Source organism: Mastigoproctus giganteus, chromosome 6 (genome assembly GCF_048544385.1).
Source record: "Mastigoproctus giganteus isolate SK-2022 chromosome 6, ASM4854438v1, whole genome shotgun sequence".
Classification (NCBI taxonomy): domain Eukaryota; kingdom Metazoa; phylum Arthropoda; class Arachnida; order Uropygi; family Thelyphonidae; genus Mastigoproctus; species Mastigoproctus giganteus.
Genome location: NC_143580.1, coordinates 154,979,369 through 155,007,055, shown reverse-complemented (window position 1 = coordinate 155,007,055; position 27,687 = coordinate 154,979,369). Strand labels below are relative to the sequence as shown.

Genomic DNA, 27,687 nt, shown 5'->3' with positions numbered 1-27,687 from the left:
GAAGACCGATGAAGATAGAGAAACTCCAAGTTGCTGCCTTGACGGAACCATATTGGCTCAAGGCTCTGCACTCTCTTGTGCAGTGCAATTCTTTTACTCCCACACCCGGCAGGGGAGGGAGGTGACGGCTTGCTGTCTCCTCTCTTCCCTGCCACACCATTCCTTCCCTCTGGTGGGGCATGGGCATGCCTCACTGAATAATTGGGGATCACCTACCCTATCGACCCTCTTCTTCCTGTTTCACCCCCCAGCCTTCACTCTCACCTCCCAGCACTTTCTCTTGCACAGTGTATAGCCCTACACGTCCAAATTTAAAATACACCAAAAAAATTTCGCCCAACCTTTTAGGCACTTCAGAAACAGGCCTTCAGCGTCAAACCCCATACTAGCGCTTTAATGTAAGTGAACTAAAATCAACCGCGGTCGTTCCAATTTTATTTTAGGTCCTAGCCACTAAAATCCCAGGAAAGTAAGTGGCAGGACCTGCCAGAGTACAATTGACTCAATGGTAACACCCGGCTAGCCTCCACGTGGCGAGGTATGGGCAACGTCGGGTCCCATTAGGGGCCTGGCGGCCAATAAGCCGGATAAACAATGGGCACAACATATAACACTACTCATGACCCACACACTTCTAAATCTCTGGATTTGACAGGGTACTGTCACCGATACTTAGAACATTCGCGGAGATGGGAGAAATCCCAGGAGCCGCTAGACCCTCAATATACCTCATACCTCATGCCGCGACCTAAATTTGTATCTATATTCTATATATTTACCAATCCTTGACTAAAAATATTCAAACCAAAAAGCCAACAGCTTCCTCTGCCAAATCCAAGTATTTCTTTAACCTAAACTCGCTAATATCACTGTTTATTTAAAGAAAATATTAGAGCAGTAAAATACAGTGAATACAGTATGTCAAATATTTTTTTTCTTAACTTAGTAACTTTAGCAATGCTCTTATTTTCCTAATACGTCCCAAATCCTTAATATTTTTGATGCAGCTGAATTGAGTTGAAGTCACTGCTATCCAGTTCAGCTGCATCGAAAATATTAAATATTTGAGGCGCATTACAATAAGTGAGTTTACCAAGATTAATAAGTAAATAATTAAGAAAATCAACATATGCACTGTAATGTCCGAACGTCCAAATAATTTGTGATTCCATAAACAATTGAAATTCTGTGACCTGATAAAATTCAGGGTGATTTTTTTTTTATCTGAAAAACATAAAATATTGTTTAGAAACAAATTAACACTTGAACTATATTTAGCAACATTGGGAAATTCCTACCACAACATGTTCAATATTTCCTCTACGTTTATCAATATCGTGTTGCAGTTGGGAAGAACATGCTCCAAAGCTTCCTTCGACACAGAAAAAACTTCATCTTCAATCACAAAAAATGGTTCTTGGATTATTCTGAAGCACTCTTGTCTTTGAGATAACCCCAGAAATAATAACAATAATAATAATAATAAATTACATAGGTTTGAATCGGGTGACACTCGAGGCCACATCAGTCCTTTCCCGTACTACGCAGGGTAGCGGTTAAAAACCACATTGTTGTAAAAATTTAATCCACAAATTTCAGAAAACTCTGGACAGCGTTCAGTACTGTTAATCAAATCTCAAACTTTTCTTTACAGAGTAATGATCTTGTTGGCATAAAAAATTTTAAATTTGCGAAACTGCAAAGAAAATTAATATTATGATGAATAATAAAAAAAAAAAAAAAACACCCTGTAGGATGTCAAGTGGTTTATGTTCATATTCAAAAGCGGATTAAGGTCGGTTGAAGCCCCGGGCGCAGAAGAAAATATTGGGTCCCTTAAAAAAAATAGAGAGACAGGGAAAATAAAAATGCATGTTAACCATTTTTTTTAAATAGATAAAAAATATTATGCACTATTAATGTTTTCTTTCCAATAAAATTTGAATATAATATATGTATTATATTATATTCGCGTCTTTTTTCAGCCCCTGATAGATGTTTCATTTTTCTAGCTACCACTGGTAGCCTACTAATGAAAAGAAAAATATAAAATTTAATAGTCTGAATGATTAGAATACTAGAGAAGAGATTTTTTGTTATAGTGCAATAAATTAATGATTAATTAAAATTCAAAAATTATTCATAAACTACGAAAATCCAGGCGCTGATGTAACAAAAGGAATTAATTTTATCTTAATATAATTGCAACAATATACGATAATCGCAAATACGCGTATATCGTAAATCTGCATTGCAGGAGAACCTTTGTAAGTACAAAGAAGCAAATACGATTCTATTGCTCCGATGAGCGGTAGCGCGGTCGCGCGGGGCTTATGCAGCGTAGTATGTGTATAGTATGCAGCGTAGTATGTGTATAGTATGCAGCGTAGTAATGAAATAATGAAAATAAGCGAATATAAACATACTATCAGGTTTTACCGCCGATTGTAAACTTGGTAGTAATTAAAATTGCACATATGAAACCAAACTTGGTGTCATTAGAAAAAAGTGTAAAGTCGGTGCCCAGGGCGCGCGCCCGGTCGGCCGCCGTTAAATCCCCCTCTGTTCATATTAGTCTCAATATTGCTATTAAAATGTGTAACTAACCATTATTACAGTATGATTTTTGCAGGTATCTACACAAACATATTAAATAACATTTATTCAAAAGATAAAAAAAATTAATGTAGTACTGTAAATGTATATCGAAAATGCAAAAATACTGTCTTCGATCCATCTGCTTATATTTTCTTAAAAGTCCATCAGATGGCGACACTGGAACAAACAAGCACTTTCTTTACAAACAAGATAAGTCTGAGGGCGCTTAAGGCGGTATGTTTATGCTTCTAGAAATTGAATCTCTATCCATGGAAATCCATTACAAAAATTATGGATATCCACTAAACTAACAAACGGTGAGCGTGCCTTTAAATTCCACTACTGCCATGTCGTGTTGCGGAGACGATGCCGTCCGTGTGTCAGGTAAGTTTGACTTTGACTCGTTACAACCAAGTACGAAGAACTATGAAAAAACATATTTACTCTATATATATAAATACCAGTCATAGAGAAGTCATCAGGAACAGATTATTATTATTATTAAAATTAGGTACTTTTAACTGCTGTAATACATCGTTCATTCTGTAAAACACCTTATCATACTGTATCTTGAGATTAGATAACAGTTCGTACAGTGCAGCACTCGCTTTGCTGCCAGTTCGTTAAATATTAAAGTAATATCCCCGTGTTGCGTTGCCATGGTAATTCGAACTGGAAGTTAACAAACTTAATGACGGTACATTTTTTTTTTCGCCCTGATTTAGTTCGCTTACATAAATTTTTATATCGATTGAAATTTAAATAGGCCTATGAACTCAGACACCCCTACACATTTTAAAGAAGTTTGTTCAAATTGGCAGAAAATTTTACAATCCCAACGCAAAAGAAGAGTTTCTGTTCAAAAAGCTGAAGAGACTTGTTAAAGAAATATTTTAAAATGTCAAGGGTGCAATGCATTTTTCAAAACTGGAAATTGAAAATTCATATCTGAAAATACAAAAGAGAATTGGATATGGTATTCATTTAATTGTATGAAGTTTTGTTACTGCTTTGAAATATTTATACTTTATATTTATACTGTATACAATAAACCACGACGCTGATATCACTATGGCAACCAATGCACTTAAGAACATGACCTAAGAAATCAATAATGTGCACGTGTGTTTGAAATGGCCGGACTACTACTAGTGAGTTACATTGCCATTGTGTTGGGTATTCGGAAGTGTTACCATAACAATAAGAGAGAATATTCCGATTCTTTGTATGGTCGATGCGGACTCCGAAAAAACATACAAGACTATACAGAAACCAAGGATTTTGTTCGTGTTTATATGCTCCTCAGTAGAATAACATATCAATAACCTTAGCTTGGATTTCCTCAGCTTTCCATTAAAATGGAGGATAGCGAAAGCCTATCGTTTTACATTAACAATTTCTGTACAGTTAAAATCGCACAGACCTTTTTGATTTTAAAGCGAAAAGCTCTAAAGAAGAAAGAAAGCGAAGTTACACTTGTAAAATGGCCGCGATCCTAGGGTAACGTGATACTCAGCACCTGTGCCTTCAAACCTACACGTAGCCATTAAAATGCATGCATAACTCATTATAAACTAAGCACTGTTCAGTAGCTGTCAGAAAAAACAAATGTAATTGTAAACTCCTTTTTTTTTTTTTTTTTTTTTTTTAATGAAAACCTCAAACACGAGAGGTATTAGAACCTATAGTACTTAGTACCGTGCTGGGGTTTGAGGTTGAGAAGACGAAAGAAGATATTTGTTGACATTAGATTTGAACTTCTGTACACTGTAATTTTCAGGAAATACATATCAAGGAAAGTTGTTCCAGAAAATGGCAGTTGAATGAATAAACGAGGAAGATGAAAAGTTGGTTCTGAGAGTTTGAAGTTGGACAGTAAATGGATGTTGCCCGGTTGCGGCACGTGTTCGGACTGTTTTGAAAGAGAGAGCGGGAATTATAGAAGCCAATTCAGAAGAACAGTACCCATGGAAGTATCTGTAGAAGAGGCATGCAGCAGAAACAGTGCGTCTATGAGACAGCGAGTGGAGAGACTCAGAGATGAATCATTAACTAACCTAGCTGCCCTCTTTTGAATGGAATCAAGAAGCCTGAGAGAGGTTTTGGGGGCATCACCCCAGATGTGGGAACAATATTCCATGGCAGGGCAGATTTACGATTTATACAGAGTGAGCAGTTGTTTGGAAGAAAAGTAACGCCGAGAGCGAAAGAGAAAACCAAGTTTTTTAGATGCAGAGGAAGCAATATTTGTAATGTGCTTGTGCCAAGAGAGATTAGAAGTCAGGGTAATCCCCAAAAGAGATATATCATTTTGCCAAAAATCGGACTGTCACCAAATAAGCATAGAAACAGAAGAATCCTTTTTGCGAGATATAAAACAAGATTGAGTTTTAGAAGGATTGAAATTAACTAAGTTGTCTTTGCCCCACTTGAGATCGGCATTTAAGGAATTGGTAGCGGATATTCGAGAAGTTTAAGCTGATTGAGCAGGGCAAGGTTTCTCAAAATGGAAAGCAGAATGCAATGTGCAATCATCGGCAAAACTATGGATAGGATTTCCAGTCAATGGAAGAAGGTCATTAATATACAAGAGGAAAGGAGTGGGGGAAAGAACTGAACCTTGGGGGACACCAGCATTAGTGGAGAAGTTAGAAGACAAAGAGCCATCTACCATCACCTACAGTGAGCGATCAGAGAGAAATCTGGATAACCAATTACAAAAAACAGTTGACATACCATAAGATGGAAGCTTGTTTAGAAGACCTTTATACCTAACACGATCGAAAGCCTTTGAGATGTCAAGAGCAACTGCTTGTGTTTCACCGAACTTTTCCATAGAATTTGTCAATAAATGGGTAACATAAGCCAGAATATCACCAGTGGATCGACACTGACGGAATCCATACTGGCGATCGTTGATCAGACGGAAGGTTTCTAGGTAGTTTAAGAGTTGGCGGTTAATTGATTTCTCCATTACTTTAGAAAGAGTAGAAGTAATTGCAATGGGACGATAATTGGATGGGAGGGATTTGTCACCCTTTTTAGGAACTGGCTGGATATGAGCAAATTTCCAAGCAGAAGGAAAAACGCCTTTGGAATAAGAAAGTGAAAAAAGGCGTCAAAGAAGAGGAGTAAGTTCAAGAGCACAGGTTTTGAGAACAAATGGAGAAATACCATCGGGACCTGGAGCTTTCTTAGCGTCGAGATTCGTCAAAATCCTTCTGACATCCTTTTGACAGAAAGTCACAGGAGGCATTGAATGGAACGTGTTAGGAATGGTGGGAGGTGTTTTACTAAGATCATTAATACATGAGTTGGAAGAAAAATGGGATGCTAGCAGGTCAGCTATATCCTTGGCCGAAGTGAACTATCTGGTTTTGACAGAGGTGGGAGCAGAGATGGGCAAAAGTTGCGGCCAATAGCTTTGGCAAAAGACTAGAATGCTCGGCTACCATTACCGTAAGAAGCAAGTTTTCTACTCTTAGTCTGTTCTAAATCTAGTTTGGACCAATTAATAACTGCATTACAATTGTTGCGAGCTTTGGTGTAGGCAGAAAATGAAACTGAAGAACTGGAAGCAAGCCAGTTACAATATGCAACATTCTTCTCTTGAACAGCCTTAGCACATTTATTGGAAAACCAAGATTTAGATAAAGGACGAGATTTTAAAGTGCAGTGTGGAATAAAGGATTCCATTCCTACGAGAATAATTTCACTGACACGATCTGAGCAAATGTTGACATCAGAAGTTTTGAAACAGTAATCTTACCGAGGAAAAGAAGAAAAGGAATCTTGCAGGTCATCCCATTTTGCATTCTTGTAATGCCAAACAACACAAGGTTGGGAATAGCCATGAGATAAAGGTTCCATTGGAGAAGAGACAATCACCAAGTTGTGATCTGAAGTGCCTAAAGGACCTCTCACTTCGACCGTGTACTTAGAAGGGTTGTTTGTGAGAAAAAAGATCAAACGTGTTGGCTGTATGGTTAGGACTGTACGATATTCTTTTAGGTAAATATGAACATTAAAATCAACAAGGGAAAATTATCTCACTGTTAGGAAAGTTGGACTGGAGAAAGTGAAGTTGCAAAGAGAGGAAGTCAAAGAGCTCCAAGTGATTAGTGGAGTTGGGAGAACGGTAGAGACAACAGATGAATTTGACAAAATGTGGTAGAGAGATTTTAAGCCAGATAAGATCGAAAAGAGGAGATTCCAAATTACCAAGTCTCTGACACGGAATGTCGGAACGGGCATATGCACAAGCACCACCTTTGAGGCGAAAGGTGGTAATTGTGCAAAATTAATACAGCGAATAATTTGGGTAACTGAGATGAGCAGTAGTTGAATCAGCCAATGTCCTTGCCAATGTCCGGCTGTCGTACAGTATAAAAAAAAATTCACATCATTAAAGCAAATAAATTATTATTTCGCTCTCAGGAATTATTCATTAACTAGGGATGATTTACTTTATATTAATTACACATGGTTAATATATTATATACGAAACGCGATACAAATTAACTGCTTCAGCAATAATAAAATAAATTTATATTTTTACGTTTCATACCAGGGAAAGCAACTTTATTATTATATAATTTAAACAGAATAATAATGCTTATGTTGTAATACTAGCAATCAAATTACAAAATAGCCGTTTTCAAATTACTATACATGTATTACTTTCAGATTTCAAATTATTCAAAGATCTAATGAAATCTAGAACGTTCTCTTTTATACTCTAGAACGACCACGTAGTTCAGAGTTCCCAATTAATTATTTAACAAAAATGTTATCAATAATATTTTTGGAACAACTTCCACAAACGACAGATTTATGACATCTGTCGTTTGTGGAAGTTGATAGCTTAAATAAATTCAAGGAAGAACTGCTTTTATGTTAATGCTAATAACCGTATTTTATGATTATCGATTCAAACATCATTCAACTCAGAGGCATGTATTCACAGACGTACCGACATACTATTTTTGGGAGGGTTGAATAATTCGATCGTTTACTGTTACCCATTTTGTAAACTGAAGGTTTACCACCTTAGTGACCACTGGGCTGTCTGAATGCAGTTGTTAATAAATCAGATAACCGGAGTTGCGTTTTTTTTTTTAATCAGGCAATGTAATCACTACGATTCGAACTGTGGGTGTTTTCAAATAAAAGTGGGATGAGAATGACGAGAAAACTTCAAAGATCTCATGCCATGCAGGTGGAAAACAGTCTATTGGCGAAACCCCCCTAGAACAACCTTAAATTACAGTTTATCACAAATTTTCCTTGTACATCTGAAAAAAATATATATATGAATGAAATGTCGATATTATTTTTTTTTTATATGGATGAAATTAAAGAGGGGAACTATTTCGCTTGCTCCGCAATAAGCTGGACACAACTGAACAGCTTCTCTTCTCGAACACCCTTGGGTTATATGCATCACAGGGACATGGTTAGAGTAGAGTGTAGAGTGTATTTAGTGTCAAACGGCACCAGGGGTTTCCCCCATCTCCGCGTGCTATACATTGTGGGTGTGAAACAGAACACTATCAATGCCAGAGGTTTAAAAGTGTATGGATTTTGTACATGTGTAGTGTCGTGTACCGTTGTTTCTCTGGCCATTTATATATATATATATATATAATCTTTATTGTATACAAACGTGGTATATACAATAGACCCTTCACAGCAGCAATGCCAGGGGTTTTACATTGGCTGGTGGACAATAGCCTTGGGGAGACGGGGCCACATCGAAGTTCGGGCTCATCCCCCAGAGCCAACAATAAAATAGAACCAGTGTCAAATTATTTACAGGATATATGCTTTTGGCAGTATTTACAATGAAATAATAAAGATATTCATATTTACATTATGTTATATTAATATTTATATTCATAAAGATATTCTTCACTTTATTTACAACATATTCATAAAGACATCGTGCTTTGAACATTATTTACAATATATTGGGCATTATTATGCTGCCCTTATCAATGTGCACTGTGCCTGGCCAAAGTCAGGTTCTTAAGGATCTGATTTAGCCGCTGGGACCCTAATGGGACCCAACGTTGTCCACACTCTGCCTCGTGGAGGCAGACCAGGTACACCACTATTATAGTTATTTACCTGGCAGGTCCTGCCACCTAATTTCCTGAAATTTCAGTGGCTAGGACCTTAAAAACAAAAAATAATAAATAAATAAAATAAAATAAAATAATAATAATAATAATAAATAACATAAAAATAAATAAATAAATAAAATAAAATAAAATAAAAAACCGTTATAGATAGTGGTCAGCCAAAAGGAGTACTATTTATGCGAATAGATGTTATTAAGTTTTTGGGTGTAGGGCTCAAGCAATTTAACAATGGTTCACACACTAGTAATTATAAGTTAGAGAGAGGGGTGGAGAGACTGAAGGCTGGGAGGAAAAGACAAAAATAAGGGGTCCATAGAGAACATGACTCCCAAATCAGTGGAGCAGGCCCATGCTTCACCAGAGGGAAGAGAGGGGCAGTGATGGGGTGGGGGGCAGAAGTAACCTCCCCTCCCGCCCGGGGAGTGGAGGCAAAGGGCCACACAAGGGAGCGTGGCTAAGGAGGAAAAAAAAACACGGCAGGGAAGGGAGGAAAAAAATCTCCTCCCCCCCCTGCCAGGGGTTTGGTAATTAAAAGTGAATAGGGTTAGAGCACCCTACTCAGATAGCCCAACAGCATTTGGCAGCAGAGGTGCGATCTGTCCGGTTGTCCCAGTCTGATCCCAGCAGGGATCAGACCAATTATAAGATCATTTGTGGGATAAATCCCATCCGTGCAGTCCGGTGTTTGGAGTCCATCTGTGGTTTGTCAGGTCCGTGGTATTAATCTTGAGCGGGTTCCTTCGCTACCTTGGGTCGGGTCCTGCGAGTCCTTTATTATGCTAGTTCAGTCCCAAAGGAAAGTCTTGTATCTGGGTGAGAGCTAGTTTGGTTGAGTCGAACGATGGTTAGTTTTGTCGTGGTGTCTGTTCTTGTTCCCTCTAGAGAGCAATAAATGTCCTCCTTCGGGTAAACAGTCCCTGGGCGAATTTTGTCAACTCCTTATGCTCCTCTTGCGAGTCCAACAGGTTTGATTCCCTGTCGCGACGGAAGTAAGTCAGTTTTGTCGTCAGGAGGCAGCGGAGATCCTCATAGTTTTCACAGTTGTACATTATGTGAGACCATGTCTCCACTTCCCCACAGAACCTGCACCGAGGATCGTTCACTAATTTAAAACTGTTGGACTCGTTTAGTTTGGCATTTAGGGCCCCATAACCTGTTAAAAGATACGTTGTGTACGGTCTAGAGTGAAACCATGATGGTGCTTTTGGGTATAATCTTCTGACATTAGGCAGAAATTTCATCGTCATTTCCCCTTTTGTGGATTCTGACTACCTGTCCTGCCAGACCTGTTGCAGGTGGGTGGCGAGTTTTGTTTTTTCTCTTTTCAGGTTTCCTGTAGGGTCAATGGAGTGGCCCAGGAAGGTGCAGGGAAGCCCTTTTGCGAGATGCTGCATCATAGCACAACATAACAACAGAACACACACATAAAACACACAAACGTACGTCACACACATATCTGGCCCATTTGTAGTGATACTGTTCTTCACAGAGACACGAGGCGGAGTTGAACAAAGTTCTAGGTGCCGCCCTTACATATACACATGTCCACACATGTCCACATGCATCATAGCACAACGCACCACCTCAAGGTCAGGGGGAGTGCTCCCGCCAGAACCTGCAGAGCATGTGTACTCACAGTACAGCAGGCCCGTGTAATAGAGAGGAGTATTGTCCGCTGGATGGAATCTAGTGTCCGTCTGTTAACTGCAGTAGTTTCTTTCTGGAACCAGACGGGTGACTCATAAGTTATGGCTGGTATAAATGTCGTTTTGTAATACAGTCCCAAGGTGTGCCTCTTGAGTCCCCAATCCCTTTTGGCTATTCTTGCAACGAGGGCAGAATATCTGCTGATTTTCCCTCGGATATGTTTCAAGTGTGGGTTGAAAGATTGGTTCCTGTCCAGTATGACTCCTAGGTATTTCATCTCAATGAGTAGTTTGATAGTTGTATTTTCTACTTTAATTTGAGGTGGATTACGGAGATTTAATGTTCCTTTCAGTAGCAATGAGGAGGTTTTTCCCGGTGAGATCTTAGAGTAAGGCCAATAATCTCTGACCTTATGGGAATAAACCATAAACATCACGCTAACCACAAGAAACATAGCAGCTCATGTGACCGATTGGACTGTGCAAAACGCCTGGACCACATCGGATCACCGCACAATCACCTTCAATATCAAGAGAACGATGCTAAGACCAACAAATGGCAAATACATGGCGAGCAGGTTCGCCATCAAAAAGGCAAACTGGGAGTTCTTTCGAGAACAATTGATCCGCAAAGCACAAGAGGAAGTGACCGGATGGGAGAGTGACAGGATGGAAAACGTAGACAGGATGCAGGAGAAAGTCACCCACATTATAACCACTGCAGCGGAAATGGCGATGAAAAGGAAGACACCCTGCGTAGGAGCCATGCCGTGGTGGACCCCGGAGTTACAAAGACTACGAAAGCAAGTTCAAATAAAGAGAAAAGAATACCAGAGGGCGCGGAGAACCTGGCCACCCACAGAGGTAGCCTATCTAAGACATCAATACCAACAGCTACGCAATGCCTACACTGAAAAAATAAAGAAAAATAAGAAAGCCTCCTGGGAGCGACTAGTCTCTGCGACCGGAAATGAGGACCCCTGGGGGGTTGTATACAAAAGAACCACAAATAAGCTCCCCAGGGGGGAAATAACGACGGCAACAAAAACGCCTCAAGGATCCCTCACTAAAACATGGGATGATTCAATTAATAATATTCTAAATACAATCATTCTAGAACCCCCAGACAATCTCAGTGACAAGCAAGAAGAAATCTCCCAAGCGAACGAGGCATACGCATCGCAACAAATGGAGCCACCCTTCACCGTGGAGGAGCTACAAAATGCTGCGGCACAGATGCGAAATAGGAAATGCCCGGGACCGGACCTCCTGGAGTCGGAGCTGATCAAAAAGGCTGTGGAACACATACCTGGCCTCCTGCTCAAACTTCTAAACTGCTGCCTGCAAGCGGGGAAATTTCCGACCTCCTGGAAAACCGCAAATCTGAAACTCATCCTGAAGAACCCTAACAAGCCACCGGAACAACCGGATTCCTACCGACCGATAGCTTTACTGACTACCCTGAGTAAACTGTTGCATAAAAGAATTATGAACCACTACAAAGCTGCAAACCTAGAATCACCAAAACAATATGGATTCAAACAGGGATTATCAACCATAGAAGCAGTCCAAAACCTTATATTCAAAGCAACCCAATGCGACAGGAAGTGCTTCCGAGTCATTGCAGTGGACTTCGCAGGGGCGTTTGACACCCTGTGGTGGCCGAGCGTCCTCGGCCGGCTCCGGGAGGCAGCGCTCCCAACAAACCTCTACAAGTGTATAAAGGATTACCAAACTGACCGAAGAACTGAGGTGGTAACACCTTTTCGAAAAGTGGCTCGATGGTCCGCAGCGGCTGACCCCAGGGCTTGGTCTTGGGGCCACTCATGTGGAACATTGTCTTTGACGACTTCCTGGCTCAGGACTTGGACGAAGTGAGCTGCCAGGCCTTTGCTGACGATTTGGTCCTGATCGTGGAGGCGGACTCCAGATCGGGCCTGGAGACTCATGCAAACCAGGCAATACAGGTGTTACAGGATTGGGCAAAGCTACACATGTTGAAGATCTCACCCACGAAGACGAACTCTGTTCTACTGAAAGGAGTGCTTGACATCCACAGACCAACGCAAATAAAGATAGCAGGAGCAACCATCAAACTTGCAAAACAAATACGATACTTAGGAATTACAATCGACAATAATTTATCCTCCACCCCTCATATCATCCACCTGAAAGAAAAACTAGGGAATTACGCAGCATTAATAGCAAGAGTCTCACGCAGGGACTGGGGATTAAACAGAAAAACCCTGTCCCTGTATTACAAAGCAATTTTCATCCCAGCCATTACCTACGGATCCCCGATATGGTACAAAAAAGCAGGAACAGTAGTAAATAAAAGACACCTGGACACAATCCAGCGTAGCATTATGCTCATCATCTCTCGTGCATGCAGAACAGTGAGCACGCACGCCCTCCAGGTCTTGACAGGAGTCCTCCCACTGGACCTGGAAGTGACTCGCTGCGGGCTCATGTACCACCTGTCTAAGGGAACACCCACTACCATCTATAGACTCACCCTAGAACCAAACAACAACCGCAAAGCAGAAAAGCATAGAATCGTGGCTCACCTGCTACAGCTGTGGCAGGACAGATGGACAGCATCAAACAAAGGCGAAGTGACGAAGAAATTCATACCACTGGTTGCCAAGACGTATCCAAAAGCCCCCCCCCCGTGGTTTAACCCGGGGTTAAATGCAACGTACTTACTAACGGGCCATGGTCCATTCAAGGCAAAATTGAACATGCTGGGTATAACGGAGGAGCTAACTTGCACCTGTGGTGAGCCTGAAACATGGCATCATATAATGCACGACTGTGAGTGCTATGAGGAACACAGAAGCCTGCTAATAACTAAAATACAGTACATACCAAAAAATAAAGAACACCATCTCTTGGACACAGAAGACGACTACGCGGCTTTCAGCCAATTTGCACGAGAAGTCTTCTACCGAAGAAGAACGGAAATTGCCATCCACAATGAATGAAAGTAAATTAGATGCTCGAAGAAAACCGACCACCCCACAAGACTGCAAAGAGTACGAGGAAATCAAAATGAGCGTGTAAGAAGACAACCCCGACCAAAGTGAGGCCATAAATGGATCAAAGGACCCAACAGGACCTACAAAGATCAAGAAAATAGATCTTCTTTACTTACTTACTTCTGGCTTTTCCCCCTCAGTCTTTAGTCTCCCTCCCCTACTCTGTCTATACACCAGCGAACGTGCCACACAATGTTAAAAATTAAAATATGTCCAAATTCAAACCGCACACGCAAAACTCTTTCGGCTTAAACCTTTTTCAGCGATTATTTTATTTTATTATTTTTTTATTTATTTATTTTTTTTTTTTTTTTAAGGCCCTAGCCACTGAAATCTCAGGAAACTAGGTGGCAGGGCCTGCCAGAGTAAAATATCAATTACTGGGTACCTGGTCTGCCTCCACGAGGCTAAGTGTGGACAACGTTGGGCCCCAGCAGGGGTCTAGCGGCTAAATGGCCAGAAGAACAACGAAACACAACACTACACTTTTAAATCTCTGGCCTTTACAGTGAACTGTTACACCTACAATGAAAGAAACGCGGAGTTGGGGGAAACCTCCGGTGCCGCTAGGCACGAATACACTTTACACTTTTTTGCCCTTTGCAGTCCCAGAAATTTCCACCTATCTGTGCCTCCAAACATGGTCGCTAAGTAGGCGGCGCCGCCAACCTCTTTAACTCTGAACACTTCTCATTTGTCTTCTATGCTGATTGTAGTATAATATTGATGCTGTTCAGTTACTCTAAATTGCCATAGTTCCCTAGTGAACACTGCATCCATGTGCCACCTAACCCGAATCTAAAGGTGATAGACGGCTGATCAACTGGCCCATCAACCACCTCCACACATCAGTCTACCATATCATCCATGGGGACTTCAGTCTTCCACCCGCATTTAATCACCTCAGCGGAAAACTGTAACCCTTCTTCAAGACTTTAAAAATGACCATCAACCAACAGCCAACAAGAGGACCCAATTTACTTGGCATGGCACATGATTACTTTACAGGCTGTTTTTGAGGAATACGCTGAACAGTTCCAGTCTGATCATGACTCCATAATCATTCGGTTCAGCATACCCACGCTTAACTTCAATAAGCTCAGTCAAAGGCAAATAAAAACCATAACAGGACAGAACTATCTGAAACCAGAACGCTATCATGAAGCAGCCCCGGGCCATCCCGTGAGACTGATTTCAGTGTTCTGATTACAGCCTAGCAATAAATCTCCTAACTAAATGGATTAAAACAATATCCAACTACGATGCCGCCAAGAAAATCATCATCATCACTGCACATTCCAAAGCCTGCTAGATCCAATCATTGAATATTTTCTAAACCACGCAGCTTCTTCACACTAAGTGAAACAATCTGGTAACTTGTGAAATAAAATTGCCTTCTCGCGCTCCAGAGCCATCTTCAATAGGCAAAAGTGCAGCCATCAAGGTGCATCTAGAAGAAACCCTCAAAAAGGCAAAATTGTGTATAATTCCAGCGTACCAGCAGAATCTGTAAGCATTATTCTTGAACAACGGATGGACTGCAGAGATAGATTTTCCTACCAGCCGGAGGACTTTTTTTTGTGGATTTATTGAATGACTGTTTTCTACAGCAGCATGTTCGAGAGGCAAAAAAAAAAAAAAAAAAAAAGAGTAATACTCTTGATCAGATTATCAGCAGTGATTATTCATGCATTAAGAATTTACAGATAAAGGAACCATTAAATGGGTGGTAGTGATCACAGTGTACTGATGTGGGATATAGTTAAAGATATAACTACCATCAGGGGTAAAGAGAAGGGTTTTTGCTTTAATAAAGGTGACTACAGTGGTCTCAGACAGTTTTTAAATTGTATATACAGTGGGACCAACTGATGATGTTATCAACAGCAAATTCTAAATGGGAAGCATTCAAGGAAGTAATTTGGAAGCTACTAGGCTTTTTGTTCCAACTAATTAATATTGTTCTGGGTTTAGTACCAAATGGATGTCAGATGAACTAATGAGACTCGTGGCAGAGAAGAAAAAGGTGGATGCACTTAAATTGTCAGGCGACACAGAAGACTATCGTAGGTACAAGCTAGTCTGTAATTAAGTCACAAAGGAGGTTAGGGAAGCGAAGGCACATAACCAGAAATCTTTGGCAAAGGATGTAAAAACAGAAAAGACTTCTTTACTTATGTACATTCTAGAAGGAAAGGGATGAATCAGAATGGTCCACTTGATATCGATGATCCAGCTCAGGTAGCTGAAAAATTGAATGAGTAGTTTACATCTATCTTCATACACGAGGAATTCTGTAGGGAAGTGGAAGACAGAGGCTTATTAAACTCTAACAGGGAGCTAAATGATTTTGTAATAACTGAAATCAAAGTGGAGGAGAAATTGTTGAAGTTAAACATAAGAAAGGTACCTGGGGCGGATGGGATCTATCCAGTTATATTTAAGGAGGCTGCAGAGGAAGTAACCAAATTCTCAGCAATAATTATGAGAGCAACCTTGGACTCAGGGGAGTTCCCCACGGACTGGGACGTGCAAATGTATCCACAATTCACAAAGGGGGATCAAAGGATGACGCGAGTAATTAGACCTATTTGTTTAACTTCTGTTCCGAAGAAAATAATCGAGTCACTGGTTAAAGAAGCATTGCAAGATCATCTAGACCACTGAGCAGTAATAATTCAGATATAGCATGGGTTTGTTAATGGGAAAGCCTTGTCTGACCAATATGATTGAATACTATGATGTTGTCACAAAGAAACTGGATGCAAAAAGTAATTTTGATATCACATACCTGGATTTCACGAAAAATTTTGATACTGCTGCACATGGAAGACTACTGAACAAATTGGAGCAGTATGGCATTAAAGACAGGTTGCTACAATGGATATAAAAGGATGGTTGAGTGGGAGAAGACGGAGAGTGGTAATCAATGGGCACTGCTCTACGTGGACTAATGTTATTAGTGGAGTCCTCCAGGGTTCGATGTTGGGCCCATTGTTGTGTTGTATATTTATCAATGATATTGATGAAAATATATCATGCTTTATGTTCAAGTTTGCAGATGATTCAAAGGTCAGCAGAGTTGTTAATGATAGTAATGACAGTATGCTACTGCAACAGGATCTAGAAAAGTTGGGCAGATGAGCTGAAAAGTGGCAACTGAAGTTTAACACTGACAAATGCAAAGTACTGCATATGGGTAGCAATAACCCAAGAGAAACGTAACAATCGTGTTGTACTACACTGAGGGTAGTGGAGAATAAAAAATACCTGGAAGTAATTGTGTAGTCAGATATGAAGTTTTCTGATCAGTGAAGACAGGCTGTCAGGGCGGACTGTCTTATAGTGTTTTGTCAATGATATTATTCAGGAATTTCGTTACCAGGGATAAGTAGACGTTACGCTTTATATAAGGCAATGATCAGACCATCATTACTTCATTACTGTGCACAGGTCTGGAGGCCTCATTTTAGGAAGGAAGTAGAGTTGCTAGAACGAAAACAGAGAACAAGATTGGTGAGGGGAACGGACCTTTCTTACCAAGAAAGGCTTAAGTTGTGCAAACAAAGGCTTAAGTTTGCAAATTTGTTGTGCAAATTTGTTTGGCTTAAGTTGCGCAGTTTGGAGACTAGGCACCTGCGAGATGATCTGATTTAGGTATATAAGGACTTGAATGGATTGAGCAGGCTCAATGCAGATGTGATTTTTCCTCTTGCTCAGATTACGAACCTGAGAGGGCAAAAATTCAAATCGAGAAAAGACATGTAGAACTGATGAGGGGAAATTTGCCTTTAGCCAGCGGGTAGTTGATTGATGGAACAAACATCCATCTGTCGTTGTGGAAGTTTATATCTTAAATAAATTTGAGGAAGAACTGGACAAATTTGGAACGAATGGATCAGTGAAATGGGAAGGGTTTTTTTTTTTTTTTTTTTTTTTGGCTGATGCTGTATAACTTTGCTTTCTTGCATCATATGCCTCGACTAATGCTAATGATGAATGGAGCTTCTTCTTGGAAAGCGATGGCAAAATGATCCGTGTGTAGCCTGCCTTGGTGAAAGAAGTGTATTCAGCAGAGGCCTACATGCCCAAAACCACGTTGTTATGGAATGCCTTCATTTACAATCGCTATTCACTATTAGTATTTGTTCAAAATAATTTGATCCCCCTTTGTGAATTAGAGATACATTTGCACATCTCCAGTCCGTGAGAACTTTTCCTGAGCCCAAGGATACTCTCATAATTATGGCTAAGAGTTTACTTCTTTTGCCACCTCCTTTAATATATCTGGACAGATCCCATCTACCACAAGTGCCTTTCTCATGTTTAATGCTACAATTAATGCTTCAATATTTCTCCTCCACTTTGCTCTCAGTTATTACAAAGTCATTTAACTCCCTGATAGAGTTTGATAAACATCTCGGGTCTCTCCTTCTTGAATAACTCATGTGTGAATGTAGATGCAAAATACTCATTTAGTTTGGCAGCTATCTGGGAATGATCATCTACAGTCAAATCATTGATATCAAGTGGACCAATCTGATTCATCCCGTTCCTTTTAGAGTTTATACAAGTAAAGAAATCTTTGCTGTTTTTCTTTGCATCCTTTGCCAAAGATTTTTCATAATCTGCCTTCGCTTGCCTAACCTCCTTTGTGACTTGATTACAAACTAGCTTCTATCTCTGGCGCCTCCGTAGCCAGGTGGGAAGGAGCAGCAGTGCCTAGTACACGCTCCTTGATTAGACCGGGTTCTTCGAGCCCGTCACCACCAAATACGGAGGATGCGGAAAGGTCAGGGAATGACCACCGCATATCCCGGAGAAATATGGCCTTAGTTGCTAATGCTCCTAAAAACCAAATAAACAAACAACAACAACAGCTTGTATCTACCATAGGCTTCTGGGTCGCCTGACAATTTATGTGCATCCCATGCATTGTTCTTCTCTGCCACGAGTCTCATTAGTTCATCTGACATCCACTTGGGCCTAAACCTAGAACAATATTTCTTAGTTGGAACACAAAGTTTAGTAGCTTCCAAAATTCCTTTCTTGAATGCCTCCCATTTAGATTTTGCTGTTGGTAACATCTCAGTTGGCCCCACTGTATAGAACTTAAAAAATTTCTGAGACACTATAGTCACCTTTACGAAAGCAAAAACCCTTCTCTTTACCCCTGATGGTAGTTACATCTTTTAGTAAATCACACATCAGTACACTGTGATCACTGCCACCTAGTTGTTCCTTTATCTATAAATTATTTTTGCATGTATAATCACTGCTGATAATCAGATCAAGAGTGTTAGTCCCTTTTGTTGCCTCTCTAACATGCTGCTATAGAAAACAATCATCCTATAAATACATAAAAGCCTTGCTAGTGTGTGAGTGACCAACCTACAAGTTCCAGTCTATATCTGGGAAGTTAAAATCCCCCAATGTAACACTCTGATGGCCCACTCTATTTCTCTCTATAATTGTTCATTGTACTCATTAGGCCTATAACACACTCCTACCCTCATTTTTGGCAGTGCTTATGTCATACCAAACCGACTCAACATTGCACTGTCCTTCTATATCAACTGGATGGACTTCCGTAGATGTTATGTGTTTCTTAACAGCCTAAACCCTCATCCCTTCCTATCCTGTCTATCCTTTTTTGCACACATTGTACTTCCCAATTTCCATTTCTGCATCCCTTATAGCTGAGTGACACCACGTCTCTGATATCCAAGCCATATCTGTCTTGGATGTCTTAACCAGCACTTCAAATTCATTTATTATATACTCCACTCCTAGCATTCGTGTACGTGAAAGTATATATGCACCTGTTCTTACTCTCAGTTACTCCAACACATCCCATGTATTTACTTATTTCATGACTCTCTGCAGTTCCTGAAATCCCCAGCAACTTGCTTTCCAGGGTGCTGCTCATTCCAATAGAAGCAGTGCAAGAATCATTTCCACCTCTGATGCAGTTTTCCGACCCACCTAACATTGCCTCGAAAGCATCGGCAAATATTCTTGCACCCCTTCTATTTAAGTGTATCCCATCCCTGTAGCAGCAATCTCTCCTATTAACAAGCACAGACCACGCTCAGAAAAATTCTACCCCATGAGCCCTGCACAACCCCTCCAGGACCGAATTGATTGACAAGGCTCTCATCATATACTCCCTCCTATCGTGTCTAGGCAGGATTGCAGAAAATTTTAAATTTAACCATAACTCGCGACATTTTTCCAGCATTGACCTGTGCTTGCTAAGTAAATCCGCAGATCTCCTACACTTAATGTCATTAGTGCCAACTGTGTACAACAATATCACCTTTTTGCTCTTAAAATATGCTATCTGCTCTACAACGTCATCAACTTTTTCCCCTGGCAGACATACCCTGGTCCTATTCCACCTATCCTTTTAGCACAATATGTTTCCCTGACAATTGAATCACCGACAATAACTAGCTCCTGTGGGACTAGCGCATTCTGCCCTAAAGATTGCCCCCGTGTTGGATTAAAGATTGGCCTAGTGCGCAAGAGCTCCATGGCTAGATCATGTCCTGTTCGAAAGAGATCCGCAAACATGTCTCATTTTGCACGTTTTTTTTAGACGGTGATGCGTTGAGAATCGCCCCCTTTGGTTTTCCCCCGAACCACAGCACTTTCGCTACTTTGCTGCTCTAGTCTGGGGCATGATTTCCATTTAAATACAATTTAATTAACAATAAAAATTAAAAGGATTTATAAATTTAATCCGTAGCTAGCAGATTCCTACTACAGTACTACGTATTACGCTAACTAGTTTTAGGTTATACGTTACGCTATCAAGTTCGAGATATACAGTACGTTACGCTATCAAGTTCGAGATATACAGTACGTTAGCTATCAAGTTCGAGATATACAGTACGCTACGCTATTTCGTATCGATACTACACAATGGCGGCAAGTTTCGAACGGTATAAATTTTACTGATATACTAAGTAATAACCTACAAAAAATCAAAGTTCAAAATAAACTAATTATCGTAACTAGGAATATAAAGCTACTTCTATAAAACAAATTAATATGTCAATTAAGTCAATAAAATGGTAAAAATTTAAGAAAAGTTCTCTATTAGCTGGAGCCGTAAAAACTTCGCTCGCACCGAGCTAATCTCGTTCTCTTATGTTAAAGACAGTCCATCGCCATTCATTCCAGCTGGATCAATCTGTGTAAACCTCACTGAAGTCAAACTAGATAATGAGATGTGACAGGGAGTTGTGGCAATGCACAACGTGAAAAAAATTATTACATCACGGTCACCCGTAATTGATTATATATACCCATATATGTATTTTGTCTGTAAATTGCGTGTTCTCTCTGGTCGATCTGCCTGTTTTGCTGGACGAAAAAACCCATTTTGGAAGGAAAAACTTTGCTGTCTATGCCTGAGACCGACTAACTCGGCCACGAAGTGAAAAGAGCCCATTAAAGTTCCTCGCGTCATCGACGGGACGCGAACCCGGGCCTTTTCCACCCGGTGTGGGGAGGACGGTGACGTACCACTGTGCTACACGCGCAGACTGCACAACGTGAAAGCAACCCTGCCTCTGCCAGGCATCTTCTAATAACGTCAAGCTTAATTAATACTGATTAATTTATCTTTCCAATTAATTGAATTTGATTTTGCGCCCAAGAATTAAAGCCATAAGGCGTCAAGGTGCTATGTCTCTAAATTGGTGTTTTGTATGGGTTGTCTGCAGTGCTGTAGTCGTAAAATTTAGCAGAAGGTATACCTATGAATGTTATTATGTTAAATATTTTAATAACATTTGTTTTTTCAAGTCTTTCAAAAACCAGAAGGTATACGCTATTCACCTAAAAAAATCCAGAGGGTATACGGCATATACCCTCCACTACATCCCTAGTTGTCTGCCTATTCGACGGGAATCGAACCTAAGCCTTCTCCACACGGTGTGGCAGAAGGCGATTATAAACTATGCTAATCACAAGCGCGTCACAAAAATGAATTCACATGGCCTCTCATCTTTCTGGCTCAGAGAGGCGTATCTGACAGCGGCTACTCCAGTGATTATAACTGCCGTTCATTATCACCATTCCGAAAAGCCTGGGTTCGGATCCCATCTTGACGGGAAAAAAGCTTTATAACCTTTTTTTTTTTTTCTCAGCGTGACAAAATTAGTCGGTCTCGGGCGGTGATGGTCACTTGATTTTCTCCGTCAGAAAATCGAGAGTTTCATTCAATAAACAGGCAAACTGACCATAGAATACAACAAAATTTACATTGATTAGCCACTTAATTAGGTACACTACCTAATAGCGACTAGAATCCCCCCTCCCTTTTTTCCCCAGGATAGCTTGGATTCGTCATGGCATGAAATCAATGAGATGTTGAAAGCGATGACAGACGATGTTGATTCATCTGCTTTCCCATAGTTGTATTGTTGCAAATTGGATGGTTGCGGATTTTTACTCCGAAGCTCGTTACCCTTCACCCCACAATAACTTTCTCTTACCACAGCAGGTTAAGCTCTCCTGTTCCTGGAAGTTCTGTACAATTCTGTCCTTGTGACATGGTGCACTATTCCGTTGGATGTACCCTTTTGCAAATGAATACAGTGCAATCATGAAGGGATTCACTTGGTCGGAAACAACTTCCAGATAACTTGTGGCATCCAAATTTGTGGCGCACTTGGGCCTCTCCCCTCTTAGAGAGGAGCCAAATGTGCAAACACAAAATGCACCATCATCACGCGCTTACACTGCTAACACCTGGCAGGATAGGCCCATGGATTTATGCTCTTTTCACCAAATTCTGGTCCTCCCATCAGCATTAAACAGCAGGAATTGGATTCATCAGAGCATAAATCGTTTTTCCAATCAACAACTGTCCACCGTTTGTGTTCCTAAGCCCACTTTTACCGTGCATTCTTTGAATTTTTGCTGACAGGAGGCAGAACCCGGTTTGTCCGTCGACTACGATACCCCATCCGTTACTAGGTACGACAAGTTGTGCGTTCTATAATGCCTCTTTGGTTACTACCGTTGTGCTGAATTATTATTTGCCTGACTGTCAAATAATCCCTTTGGTTACCCAACAGAAGTCTCATCAACCTGAGTTGGCCTCTCACATCGACGAGCTGTTTCCGACTACAGGATTACCATTGGTTGGATGCTATTCCATTACTGAACCAATCTCGATACATCCGGGACACATTAGTACGCGAAAACCCCAGCAAGTTGCAATTTTCGGAATATTCATATTGGCGCGTCTGGCATCGATTACCATACCACGTTCTAAGTCACTTAAATCTTTCGCCTTGCCGATTCTCACAGAATTTCCCACATATAGAATTATTACGTATCTGCCTACCCACTTTAGAAGTACTGTAGAGTATATCTATATGTATCTCGTATATCTCACGGTAGGAACGACTGACGCTGTCACTGACACAGCGCTTCACTTCATAAGAGTTGGTGTACATAATAAAGTGGCAACTCAATGTGCAAACAATAATACTGATGATTTATGACCTTAGACCTCGGCGACTCCGTAGTAAGGTGGGCAGGAGCGGCAGTGCGCAGCACACGCTTCTTGATTAGACCGGGGTTCGAGCCCGTGACCACCAAATACGGAGGATGGGAAAGGTCAGGGAATGACCACCGTATATCCCAGGAGCAATATGGCCGGGCAGCTAATTCTCCTAAAAACCAAATAACAACAACCTTAGACCTCATCAAAAATTCAAAACGATCCAATCAAACCCAACCGTATATATTAGCCGTAGCATGCCAATGAATTATCTGGTCTTCAAACTATGAATGTTTGTCTGGCTGCCCTAGAACCTGCGGCAACAGAACCGACTGACCTATACAGTCTCGTACTCGGTGAACAGCAATTATCCCGGGTGTAACGCTTGGCCTTATAGTTACTGACTTTGAAACTGTTTAATTAAACAAATTTAGCTGAGTAGCTGCTGGTACATATCATTTGGGCATCTTAAAAGCCTTTCTGGCAAATGGTATTCTGTGTCTAATACAGTATTATGTCTTCTTTTACAACTAATAACGGCATTTGTTACAATGGCTATTTCAGTGACTGTGAATCCTACTCAACTGCATCGAACTTACAGCCTGTTTTGATCATTTGAACATATCTTCACAATAGACTAATATACTGTAAAAAATTCAGTTCCATTAACTCTTTTTAAGGATGGGCAATTTTTTTTTTTTTTTTTGGTACTGAGTGCATATTTATGAGGAATCACTTCTATAGAAAATATAGTTTGCTTTTTTTTCTTTTAGGAATGGCGACACAAGTTAAAAACGGTTGCATGTTATACCATAAAAGTAAGTATACAAGCCTTTATGTAGTAGAATTACAAGATTTTTAGGTTTTCACAGGTTCCTTTACAAAGTTCCTTTACAAAACTAGAACGTTATTGTGCGAATAGAGTACATGATACAAACCGGAAATCACTTCCATGTTATAGAGGAAAATCTTAGAATTTTTATTCACCAACCGGAAAATGTGCACTTCGATAGATGACAGCAAAATCGCTAAACTATCATCGGAACTTGGCCTTTTGAGTGATGAGTTGTCTCAAAGTATATGGTCCTTTCGATTTTGGAGAAGCTACCGTCAGGGGCATCGTGTGTGTGTGTGGACATTTTACAGAATTTCCTTATGCTCCAACTGCAATACGACAATGGTAGCGACATTATTTTCCAAACAGAAGGACCTCCGACACAGTACCAAAAGAAGTTCGTGCATATCCAGTTTTCTTGAGAAATGAATTGGAAGAGAGGGCCAATTATGTGGCTCCATGATACCCTGATGTGACTCCTATAGATTTTACTCTCCGGGAATTTGTGAGAAAGACAGGGTGTATATACCCCCAGGGGCTCACATCTGGTGAGTATGGGCTTGGCACACCCAGGGTCCTGAACTGGATATCATCATTCTTCCCTTTCTTGGTGATTCCTTTCTACTTCTCTCTCTCTCTCTCTCTCTCTCTCTCTCTCTCTCTCTCTCTCTCTCAGGGTAATAAGGAATTTTTTTTTTTTTTTTTTTTTTTTTTTTTTGCCAGTGCAGCATAAACCTCAGGCTTTCTTGCACCATATGGCTAATAATAATAATAATAATAATAATTCCACATATGTTAGGCACCATTAAGGAGCTGAAACAACGCATCGGTATTTGCTACCTATAATCCTGTTCCTAGAGATGATAGAAACAGGATTATAGGCAGCAAATCTGCAGAGCAACTAAAGGTACTCACATCAAACACCTTTAAATTAAAACTTGAAGATATCCTTACCACCTGGACGTCACTTCAGGTTTGTATAATGTGCCTTATTCACACAATAACGTTCTACTTTTGTCAAAGAGGTTTGCGAACAACCTGTATAATATAGCTCTGTTGATAAAAGATTACTTTCACTTACTTTTCTACTCTTGTACATTTAACTGTCAATCTATTTTAGTAATGATAAACAACATTTAATTACAGGAGAACACTTGCATCTTCCAAATTACGCATTTTGGCACGTTTCATATCAACATGCAATTATCCCAATTTCATTTCAAATAATATTTGTGAAATTATTATAAATTGTTTCATTAGAAATGTTATGTATAATTTAAATCTCTGCAATATCAAGTCTGCTATCAGTAACAAAAAACTTTGCGTAGGAAAATGACTGGTGACTGAGCACAAAGGAAGCGTACACCACTACTGGCTGCGATCGCTGTATTTTCCACAATGAGTGGAAAAGTCTAAAATTCCAGTGCTGTCAAGATGGGAGCAGTGTTGAATCCGGAGCGTTTGCACCGGGAGAGGGAAATGTAAACTTTGGAGGTACATGCACCGGGTGGGGAAAGAATGTAAACTTCGGAGGTACATGTAGTATATTTTTTATTATTATTTAATATTTGCAACATATGTATATGTTACAAACAAATCTGTATATTTATGAATGTTATAATAAGAGAATATGAGAAAACAAAAGGAAATATTTATTATTTAACATCCAAATAACAATAGTTAGTTCACAAAAACCACATTACTGACAATAATCCCAGTTTAATAATATGAAAATCACCGATTAAAATTTGCAAAAAAAAAAAAAAAAAATACAAATCATAATCAAACATTCAAGTACTGTATTGTAATAATCTTATTCTTCTTTGCTTTTTTTTTGCATGTGTATCAATCACTTCATTTATTAATTTTTCCGATAACTCATTCGGGCCCTCTAAACTTATCTTCATGCAATCTTTCAATATTACAGTTTTTTTTTTTTTTTCCCTCGCCTTTTCCCATTATTATATGGGGTCAGCGTTTTTATTGTTTTGGCATGCAATTTTACGGCCGGATGCCCTTCCTGACGCCAACCCTCACCTTTTATTCGGGCTGAGGATATGCGGCGGTCATTCCCTGACCTTCTGCATCCTCCGTATTTGGTGGTCACAGGCTCGAACCCCGGTCTAATCAAGAAGCGTGTGCTATGCACTACTGCTCCTGCCCACCTGGCTACAGAGGCACCTCTTTCGATATTACAGTACAGATACATATCAGTGGCGGCTCGTCACCCTAATGTATGGGAGTACTGCTTCTTAAAGTTACATTAAATTGCCTTGGTTATAAGACATGTAGACATAGATGATAATAATAATAATAAGCAAGTTAAAAATACTACAAAACATTAACTGGACACTTACCATTAACAGACTTAGGTAATCTCGAAATTTTATTTAAAAATAAAATCCATTCTTCACTTTTTATTTGTTGAAAATAGATTAATAGCTTTTTCATTAAAGTTTGGGGCACTGTTGAAATCGGCACTGCTCGCTCCGCAGTTCCTTTGACTAGTTTTATCATCTCTAAAAAATGCTTATTGGCAACCTGCCAACTAGGCACTGACTCAATCACTTGGGCCTAAATGTGAACTACGGTTAAACTTCAGAGTTGAAAACGATCTCGTGTTTTTATTCGTTTATTATCGAAATGATTATTGTAAATAGAGGATGAGTATACTATATGCGGGACCTGTTAATAAAAATATTCATTGCGTTGCATCGTTCTTCACAAAATTTCATAACTCCATTGACTGATGCATATATAATAAAAATGATATAAAATGTATTTTTTATAGGCTGCGACTAAACCGTCTTGTTTGTGGTATACAAAGGAAGAATTAGCCACAAGTAGACCCTTGCTGTGAAAAAAACAAATAAAAGGAATGTGAAAACCATAAAGCGAAACTGCTGACGATTGAGTTAATGGCTGCAGATTCCCCTGAAAGCTGCGAGACACTTTATAATTACAATTACAATAGCATCTGTCAGGAACGAATTCAGGCGAACATATTCGCGGCCTGCAATTTTGTTTGCGATATACAACAGACAAGATGGAACACGACCACAAAAGGTGTGGTTACGAGAACATTTATACCGGATGTCACATTCGCAATCAGCAAAGCGGTCAACAGGTAGTTCTCAATTAGCATGGAAACCTCCTTTCTGATCACTGGGCATGGATCCCTCAACCAGAAACTCCACCAACTAGGCCTAATAAATACCGATCTCTGTGGGTCTGTCGAGAGTTGGGCACATCTACTCTTTGAATATACTACCTACGAGGACCATAGACAACAACTCCAGGCAGCAATTTCGGGATTTTCTCCTGACCAAGTAGAACTCCTGGTACAATCCCAAAGGAACTTAGGTGCACTACAGCACTTTGCGGCAGAGGTATTCAAGCGTAGAAGGAGGATCATCCTAGCAGCTTCTGCAAATCAATAACTAATGGCCGCTTGGCTTAATGCCGACTCACCACTTCTTTCATCTTGCATGGGAAGAAATTAGTTCTTTTTTTTCTCTCTCTCTCATCTTCTCCTGATCTGCTAGCACTAGTAGCCCTAGCAATCCATCCCGTGTGGGATAATTAATAATAATAAAAAAAAAAATCCCTCTTTCTTTCTTTTTTCTCTCTTCCCATCATTCTGCTTGCTGACATCCTGGCCGACGCTCTATTCCTAGGCACCTCCGTAGTCAGGTGGGAAGGAGCAACAGTGCGTAGCACACGCTTCTTGATTAGACCGGGGTTCGAGCCCGTCACCACCAAATACGGAGGATGCGGAAAGGTCAGGGAATGACCATCGCATATTCCCGGAGAAATATGGCCTTAGTTGCTAATGCTCCTAAAAACCAAACAAACAAACAAACAGCTCTATTCCTTTCCTTGACCAGGTTGTGGGATTTAAACT

At 40.2% G+C, this 27,687-nt stretch overlaps 1 protein-coding gene across 1 annotated transcript in view; it reads left to right on the top strand.

Annotated features, from left to right (window-relative positions):
• Positions 1-2,818: 2,818 nt before the first annotated feature.
• LOC150084669 (uncharacterized) overlaps positions 2,819-27,687 on the top strand; it is a 73,172-nt gene continuing 48,303 nt past the window's right edge. Inside the window, exons 1-2 of the mRNA XM_090375408.1 lie at positions 2,819-2,982; positions 23,722-23,766. Of these exons, the coding sequence (XP_090231534.1) occupies positions 2,946-2,982; positions 23,722-23,766 (82 nt within the window). The 5' untranslated portion in view covers positions 2,819-2,945. The remainder of the gene's footprint in view (positions 2,983-23,721; positions 23,767-27,687) is intronic.